The sequence below is a fragment of the Scyliorhinus torazame genome, chromosome 5 (genome assembly GCF_047496885.1).
Source record: "Scyliorhinus torazame isolate Kashiwa2021f chromosome 5, sScyTor2.1, whole genome shotgun sequence".
Classification (NCBI taxonomy): domain Eukaryota; kingdom Metazoa; phylum Chordata; class Chondrichthyes; order Carcharhiniformes; family Scyliorhinidae; genus Scyliorhinus; species Scyliorhinus torazame.
Window position 1 is genome coordinate 159,484,777 of NC_092711.1, and position 9,696 is coordinate 159,494,472.

General features: G+C 50.2%; 1 protein-coding gene across 1 annotated transcript; it reads left to right on the top strand.

Moving 5' to 3' along the window:
• Window positions 1-527: 527 nt before the first annotated feature.
• Window positions 528-5,266, top strand: LOC140422178 (uncharacterized). Its single transcript, XM_072507191.1, has 2 exons — window positions 528-588; window positions 2,983-5,266. The coding sequence occupies exon 2, from the start codon at window positions 3,342-3,344 to the stop codon at window positions 4,347-4,349; it is 1,008 nt and encodes a 335-aa protein (XP_072363292.1). The 5' UTR covers window positions 528-588; window positions 2,983-3,341; the 3' UTR covers window positions 4,350-5,266.
• The last annotated feature ends 4,430 nt before the right edge of the window (window positions 5,267-9,696 follow it).

Consider the following 9,696-nt stretch of genomic DNA (forward strand, 5'->3'; position numbering starts at 1 on the left):
CCAAATGGCCTAATTCTGCTCCTATATCTTTTGAACTATTGAAAGGGGCAGACATTGATTTGCTCCCAGATGTTGCCCAGAGGAGGATGTTTTAGTCTGAAACTCATTGTCCAACCTCCACATTGTGACATCACAAAGGAACTCGTCCTCAAAATCAACCAATAAAAATATGTCCGCTCCGCGGTGACGTCACTGCCCAACGCGCAGACGCGACAACCCCCCCCCCCCCCCCACCCCACCCGATGTTCCCCTTCCCCCACATTCTCTCCAGAAGAGGTTTCCAGGCAACCGGCTGACAGTTCCGGCCGTCGGTGATCTACCCCTCCCCTGACCCGGGATGCGCATGTCTCAGGGAAGGGGAAGCTGCGCATGTGCAGGGGAGCTCACTTCCGCTGACCTTACTGCTGAGGTATTGACCAATAGGAAGATTGGAGGACCGGAAGGATTCTGCTGCTCTACCAATCAGAGCTCCTCAATTGTCTCAATGCGGAAGCTGGACGTGGAGGTTTCTGCCGAGCAAAGCTGTTTGTTGTTCCTCCAACCCTGAATGAGCTTGAGCTGCATCACAGACTCCTGTCTCCAAGATCTGTGAGTAAAACACTTTCTTTTCTCCCTCTTTCCATTTATTGTCTCATTCTGACCTTCAATTGGTAACTTGCAGCAACTGAAGGGACAGGAAGTGAATCCAGGGAGGGTGCAGACTCTGCAAAGCTTGGCCCAGGTCTCTCTCTCTCTCTCTCTCTTAAAGACATTGACATCCTTTGCTCCCTCAACTTGACACATTTATTTGTCTGGCTAGAATGATGGTCTCTTTCCTAATGTTCACATTTAAAAGGCTGGTTTCCCCAGGAGATGGCTGACATTAAAGGGAACAGTAAACAGGACAATCAGACCCAACCAATTACTTCCCTGTCGGAATACTCTCCACCATCAGTAAAGTGATGGAAGAAGTCATTAATAGCACTATCAAGTGGTACTTACTCAGCAAAACCGGCTCACGGGCGCTCAGTTTGGGTCCAACCAGGGTCACTCAGCTCCTGACCTCATTACAGCCTTGGTTCAGTCATGGCCAAAAGAGCTGAATGTCAGAGGTGAGGTGAGAGTGACTGCCCTTGGTATCAAGGCAGCATTTGACCGAGTATGGCATCAAGGAGCCCCAGCTAAACTGGAGTCAATGGGAATCGGGGAAAACTCTCCGGTGGTTGGAGTCATACCTGGCACAAAGGAAGATGGCTGTGGTGGTTTGAGGTCAATCATCTCAGCTCCAGGAGTTCCTCAGGGCACACTTCTGGGCCCAATCATCTCTAGCTGCTTCATCAATAACCTCCCTTTCATCACAAGGCTAGAAGTGGGAATGTGTGCAGTCATCCACAAAATGTTCAACACCATTCGTGACTCCTCAGATAATGAAGCAGTCCATGTCCAAATGCAGCATGTCCTGCACAGTATCGAGATGTTGGCTGATAAGTGGCAAGTTACATTTGTGCTACACAAGTGGCAGGCAATGACCATCTCCTATAAAGGAGGATCTAACCACCGCCCCTTGCCATTCAGTGGCATTAGCATTGTTGAATCCTCCACAGCCAACATCATGAGGGTTACCATTGATCAGAAACTGAACTGGACTAGCCATATTAATACGGTGGCCATCCGGGAAGGCCAAAGACTACAGTGAATAATGCACCTCCTGACCCCCAAAGCCTGTCCACCATATACAAGGCACAAGTCAGGCGTGTAATAGAATAATTACCACTTGCCTGGTTGAGTGCAGCTCCAACAACACTCAAGATGCTGCTCTACACCATCCCGAACAAAGCAGCATGCTTGACTGCTCCCCATTCCACGAATATTCAAACACTCCACCACCGACGAACAATGGCAACCGTGTATACCATCTACAGTGTATACCATCTGCAGTAACTCACAAAACTTCCTCCGACAGCACCTTCCAAACCCACAACCATTACTATCTAGAAGGACAAGAGCAGCAGATAGTTGGGAATCCCACTACCAAGTCACTCAACAGACAGACTTGGAAATATATCGCTCTTCCTTCATTGTTGCTGGGGCAACATCCTGGAACTCCTTCCCTGACAGCACAGGGGATGTACCTACAACTGAAGGACTGCAGCGGTTCAAGAAGGCAACTCATCACCACCTTCTGAAGGGCAACTAGGGATGGGCAATAAATGCTGGCTGAACCTGCGACTCTCACATCCTGTAAATGAATTTAATTTTTTTTTATATCGGATAGAGATATATCTAGTGTTGTATGGAATGTATTAGATATATTATTGATGGTTCTGGCATGAAATACATGTATTATTAGTTCTAGTTTTGTAATATAGTACTGTACCTACATTATATATTTCCAGTCATACAGTCATTGCAGCACTGACAGAATCCATTTGGGAACTCAAGTCAATGCTGACTCTCTGTACAGCAATCCAGTCAGTCCCATTCCCCCTCGATATCCCTGTTCCCCTGAAAGCTTATTTTCTTCATATATTATTTTGAATTATTGATCATCTCGACTTCCACCACGCTTGTGGGCAGTGAGTTCCCTGTCGTGACCACTCCATGACTAAATAAAGTTCTTCCTCAGAATTTCCCCATCTCTAATCAATAAATGTATGGAGTATGTAGATTCTGTACTCTTGTACAGGTTTTAGTGAGTTTAGATTTGTTGATCAGCACCTTCAGGAAAATTGGGAGGGAAAGTAAGTGAATATAGATCTCTCTGTCCAGGGCAGGAAGCAGTGAGATTGAATTTGTCAATCAGCCTGAATCAGCTACCTTCAGGAGAATTGGGAGGGGGAATATTAGATACAGCAGAGTGAGAATGGAGGGAGTGTGTGGGATTGAGATTTAGAGCATTTCAGGGAAAGAGAGAGGAAAGCATGTTCGATAGAAACTAGTATTGTCTGTTCTGAGTTTCTATCCTGTACTAACAATGATTACTATTGTAAAATCTGTTTGCAGGAAGTTCAAACAAGAGGAGTTTGAGGCTGAGATCTCAAACTAAATATCACGTCAAGAACTGACTGAGTCACTCAATTCTTGGGATCATTGGCCTTTGAATCTAGAAGGAGAAATGTTTGTCTTTTCTGTCTGCTTCAAGAGATTTTAAACATCAGTGTGTCTGGAAAAGCACTGAGACACACACACACACCCGTGTGAGAATGTTACAGAGCACTGACTGTGGAAAGAGCTTTAACCGGTGACACAGCCTGAAAAAGTACTACACCATTCACAGCAGAGAGAGACTGTATAGGTGTTCTGCGGGTGGACGAGGCTTCAACTGATCATCCAACGTGGTGAGACGCAAGATCACCCGGACCATGGAGAAATCATGGAAATGTGAGGATTATGGGGAGGGGTTCAAAGGCCCGTACGGGTTGGAAAAGCATCAACGCAGTCACACTGGAGAGAGGCCGTTCACCTGCTCTCAGTGTGAAAAGGGATTCACTAACATTAGCAGCCTGCGGAGACACGAACGGGTTCACACTGGAGAGAGGCCTTTCACCTGCCCTCAGTGTGAAAAGAAATTCAATGATATTGGCAACCTGCGGAAACACGAACGAGTTCACACTGGGGAGAGGCCTTTCACCTGCTCTCAGTGTGAAAAGAGATTCAATGACATTGGCAACCTGCGGAAACACGAACGAGTTCACACTGGGGAGAGGCCTTTCACCTGCTCTCAGTGTGAAAAGGGATTCACTAACATTAGCAACCTGTGGAGACACGAACGAGTTCACACTGGAGAGAGGCCTTTCACCTGCTTTCAGTGTGAAAAGAGATTCAATGACATTGGCAACCTGCGGCAACACGAACGAGTTCACACTGGGGAGAGGCCTTTCACCTGCTTTCAGTGTGAAAAGCGATTCAATGACATTGGCAGCCTGCGGAGACACGAACGAGTTCACACTGGAGAGAGGCCTTTCACCTGCTCTCAGTGTGAAAAGGGATTCACTGACATTAGCAGCCTGCGGAAACACAAACGAGTTCACACTGGGGAGAGGCCGTTCACTTGCACTGTGTGTGATAAGGGATTTGCTCAATTATCCAGCCTGCTGAAACACTATGTCACTCACACCAAGAGCAGGCCCTTTAAATGCTCTGACTGCTGGAGGGGTTTGAAAAGCTCTCCGCTACTGATGTCCCACCAGCGCGTTCACACTGAGGAGAGACCGTTCAGCTGCTCTCACTGCACAAAGCGCTTTAGAACCTCATCCAACCTGATGAAACACGAGCGAGGTCACACCGAGGAGAGCCCGTTCACCTCTCCGACTGGGAAAAGATTCACTCGGTCATCACTTGCTGAGCCACAATGTCACCCACACCAATGAGAGACCCTTTAAATGCTCCGACTGTGGGAGTGGGTTTAAACGCTCTTAGGTACTGATGGAACACCAGTGCATTCACACTGAGGAGAAACTTCAGCTGCTCTCACTGCACAAAGAGATTTCAAAGATCATCCACATTGCGGACATACCAGTGAGTTCACACTGGAAAGAAGCCATTCACCTGCTCTCACTGTGGGGATGGATTCACTCAGTCGTCCAACATGCTGAGACACCAAAGGGTTCACAAGTGATGATGGGTTAGATTCTGCTGTTATTCCTGCTGTTAATCACATCCAGGACTGAACCTGGAGTGGGTGGAGGGGTTTGTCTCCTCGTCAACTCCTGGTGCTCGAATGTGGCGACCCTGACGAACCACTGCTCCCCGGACCTGGAATAGCCGACTGTGAAGTACCGTCCATACTACCTTCCGCGGAGTTCACTTCTGCCATCATCACAGCGGTCTGCATCCCACCCCAGGCGGAAGTGAAGAAGGCGCTTGATGAATTGTACACCGCTATAAATAACAATGAAGCAGAATACCCGGAGGCCTTGTTCATCGTGGCCGGGGACTACAACCAGGCCAACCTCGAGTGCACTGCCAAAATTCCACCAACACATCTCCTGTCCCAACAGGGACCCCAACATCCTTTTTTTAAAAAAATATATATTTTATTCAAATTTTTTTTGGTCAAACAGGAACAGTACAGGATTTTCCCCTTTTTACAACTTTAAAACAATATAAATAATAATGACCGTTTTTAAAAAAATAAATAAATAATATATTAACTAAACGGCAACTGCCAACAACAAAATAATAACTCTCCAAGACAATAAAGTCCCACACGCCAGTATAAATAACTAATATACAAACAACTATAGGAAACCCCTGAGGGCCCGCGTGCCCCCCCCCCGGGTTGCTGCTGCTACTTTCTCCATTTCCCTTATCGTTCTGCGAGGTAGTCAAGGAACGGTTGCCACCACCTGGTGAACCCTTGAGCCGAACCTCTTAGTGCGTACTTTATCCGCTCCAATTTTATAAACCCTGCCATGTCGTTTATCCAGGCCTCCATGCCCGGGGGTTTAGCTTCTTTCCACATAAGTAGAATCCTTCGCCGGGCTACTAGGGACGCAAAGGCCAAAACATCGGCGTCTCTCGCCTCCTGCACTCCCGGCTCATCTGCAACCCCAAATATAGCCAACCCCCAGCCTGGTTCGACCCGGACCCCCACCACCTTTGAAATCACTTTTGCCACACCCACCCAGAACCCATGCAATACCGGACATGACCAAAACATGTGGGTGTGGTTCGCCGGGCTTCCCGCGCATCTCCCACACCTATCCTCCACTCCAAAAAATCTACTCAGCCTTGCTCCCGTCATATGCGCCCTGTGTATACCTTGAATTGGATCAGGCTAAGCCTGGCACACGAGGACGAGGAATTTACCCTACTTAGGGCATCTGCCCACAGCCCCTCCTCAATCTCTTCCCCCAGCTCCTCCTCCCATTTTCCCTTCAGCTCCTCTACCATCGTCTCCCCCTCCTCTCTCATTTCCCTATATATATCTGACACCCTACCATCACCCACCCATGCCCCCAAAATCACTCTGTCCTGGATCTCTTGTGCCGGGAGCTGCGGAAATTCCCTCACCTGTTGCCTCGCAAATGCCCTCACTTGCATATAGCAAAATGCATTCCCAGGTGGCAACCCATACTTTTCTGTCAGTGCTCCCAGACTCGCGAACGTCCCGTCTAAGAACAAGTCCTTCAATTTCGCAATTCCTGCTCGCTGCCAAGATTTAAATCCCCCATCTATCCTTTCCGGGACGAACCTATGGTTGTTCCTTTTCAGGGACCACACTGAGGCACCCGTCACTCCCTTATGTCGTCTCCACTGCCCCCAAACTTTCAGTGTTGCCGCCACCACTGGACTTGTGGTGTACTTTTTCGGGGAGAACGGTAAAGGTGCCGTCGCTAATGCTTGCAGGCAGGTTCCCCTACAGGACGCCATCTCTAGTCTTTTCCACGCCGCTCCCTCCCCTTCCCCCATCCACTTGCATACCATTGATATATTGGCGGCCCAATAATAGTCACTTAAGCTCGGCAGTGCCAGTCCCCCCCCCATCCCTGCTACGCTGCAGAAACCCCCTCTTCACTCTTGGGGTCTTACCAGCCCACACAAAGCTCATAACGCTCTTATCCACTTTTTTGAAAAAAGCCTTGGTAATCATCACAGGGAGGCACTGGAACACAAAAAGAAATCGCGGAAGGACCACCATTTTGACCGCCTGCACCCTGCCCGCCAGTGACAGGGGCACAATGTCCCATCTCCTAAAATCCTCTTCCATCTGCTCCACCAATCTTCCTAAATTAAGCTTATGCAAGGTTCCCCAGTTCCTGGCTATCTGGATCCCTAGGTGCCAAAAATCCCTTGTTACTCTCCTCAGCGGCAAATCATCTATTCCCCTGCTCTGTTCCCCAGGGTGCATCACAAACAGCTCACTCTTCCCCATATTCAGTTTATATCCCGAAAATTCCCCAAACTCCCTGAGTGTCTGCATTATCTCGGGCATCCCCTCCACTGGGTCCGCGACATACAACAACAAGTCATCCGTGTATAATGTATAATTCTCCTCCCCTAAGTACTTCCCTCCACTTCCTAGAGCCCCTCAGCGCTATGGCCAGTTGATCAATTGCCAACGCAAACAGTATCGGGGACAGGGGACACCCCTGTCTTGTCCCTCTATATAGACGGAAGTAGTCAGATCTTTGCCTGTTTGTGATCTCACTTGCCACCGGGACCCTATATAAAAGCTGAACACATCCAATAAACCCCTCTCCAAATCTCCTCAACACTTCCCACAGGTAATCCCACTCCACTCGATCAAATGCTTTCTCAGCGTCCATCGCCACCACTATCTCCGCCTCTCCCTCCGGCGGGGACATCATCATCACACCTAGCAGCCTCCGTATATTAGTGTTCAACTGTCTCCCCTTAACAAACCCAGTTTGATCCTCGTGAACCACCCCTGGAACATAATCCTCGATCCTCGTCGCCATCACCTTGGCCAAGAGCTTGGCATCTACATTCAGAAGGGAGATAGGCCTGTAAGACCCGCACTGCAGCATGTCTTTGTCCCTCTTCAGGAGCAACAATATCGTCGCCTCCGACATCGTGGGGGGCAACGTCCCCCCTTCCCTGGCCTCGTTAAAGGTTCTCGTCAGAAGCGGGGCTAGTAGGTCCATGTGCTTCCTATAAAATTCCACCGGGTACCCATCTGGTCCTGGGGCCTTCCCTGCCTGCATGCTCCCAATCCCTTTTACCACCTCCTCCACCTCAATCTGTGCTCCCAATCCTGTCCTCTCCTGCTCCTCCACCTTCGGGAATTCCAGTTGATCCAGGAAGTGCATCATTCCCTCCTTCCCTTCCGGGGGTTGAGCCTTATACAGCCTCTCATAAAATGCCTTAAACACCCCGTTCACCCTCTCTGCTCCCCATTCCATCTCGCCCTCCTCGTCCCTCACCCCACCTATCTCCCTCGCCGCCCCTCTCTTCCTCAATTGTTGGGCCAGTAACCGGCTCGCCTTCTCTCCGTACTCGTACTGTACCCCCTGTGCCTTCCTCCATTGTGCCTCTGCCCTGCCCGTGGTCAGCAAATTCCGTATGCAAGCTTCGTCTTTCCCTGTACAGTCCCTCATCCGGAGCCTCTGCATATTGCCTATCCACCCTCAAAATTTCTCTCAACAATCGCTCCCTCTCTTTACTCTCTTGTTTCCCCTTATGGGCCTTTATGGAAATCAGTTCCCCTCTGACCACCGCCTTCAGTGCCTCCCAGACCACTCCTACCTGAACCTCTCCATCATCGTTAATCTCCAGGTACCTTTCGATACATCCCCTCACCCTTACACACACCCCCTCATCCGCCAGCAGTCCCATATCTAATCTCCAGAGTGGGTGCCGTTCCTTTTCCTCTCCTACCAGATCTACCCAATGTGGGGCATGGTCCGAGATGGCTTTGGACGAATACTCCGTCCCTGTCACCTTCGGGATCAGTGCCCTTCCCAGGACAAAGAAGTCTATCCGAGAATACACCTTGTGGACATGGGAGAAGAAGGAAAACTCCCTACTCCTGGGCCTAGTGAATCTCCAGGGGTCGTCTACTCCCATCTGCTCCATGAAGTCCTTAAGCACCTTGGCCGCTGCCGGCCTCCTCCCGGTCCTAGACCTGGACCGGTCCAGCCCTGGATCCTGCACCGTGTTGAAATCTCCCCCCATTACCAACTTTCCCGCCTCCAGGTCCGGGATACGCCCCAGCATACGCTTCATGAAGTTTGCATCATCCCAGTTCGGGGCATATATGTTCACCAGAACCACCGGTTCCCCTTGTAATCTGCCACTCACCATCGCGTATCTACCCCCACTGTCCGCTACTATGGTCCTTGCCTCAAATACTACCCGTTTCCCCACTAATATAGCCGCCCCTCTATTTTTCGCATCCAAGCCCGAATGAAATACCTGTCCCACCCATCCTTTTCGTAATCTGACCTGATCCGCCAGTTTCAGATGCGTCTCCTGTAGCATGACCACATCTGCCTTTAATTTCTTTAGGTGCGCGAGTACCCTTGCCCTCTTAATCGGCCCATTCAGCCCTCACATTCCACGTGATCAACCGGGTTGGGGGGCTCTTTACACCCCCCCCATGTCGACTAGCCATCCCCTTTTTTAGACCAGCTCCTCACCCGGTTCCCACGCTCCCGTTTGTCCCCCTGACGGTGTCCTCCCGTCCCGACCACCCCGCCCCATAACAGCTCTCCCTTTCCCTTAGCAGCAGCAACCCAGTAAACCCCCCCCCCCCTCCGCTAGATCCCTTTCTAGCGTGATTGCTCCCCCCATGTTACTCCCAGAAGTCAGCAAACTCTGGCTGACCGCGGCTTCCCCCGTTTATCCTTGGCCCCCCCATTGTGTAAGGCCCCCTCCTTCCTGCGCTCCCATTCCCGCCGCAATTACCATAGCGCGGGAACAAAGCCCGCGTTTCCCACTCGGTCCCGCCCCTAATGGCGCAGCTCCCTCTCTCCTTCCCCCTCTCCTTCCCCACCGGCGCCCACAGTTCACCATACCCCCCCCCCCCCAAAACAAGGGGAATAGAGAAAATTTTCCTCCCCTTCCCCGTCCCATACAATCCCCCCACTACTTTATTACAGAAACTCTTTCTCTCTCCAGTCTAGTCCAACTTCTCCTCTACAATAAATGTCCACGCCTCTTCTGCCGTCTCGAAGTAGTGATGTTTCCCTTGGTGTGTAACCCACAGTCTCGCTGGCTGCAGCATTCCAAATTTAACTTTCTTTCTATGTA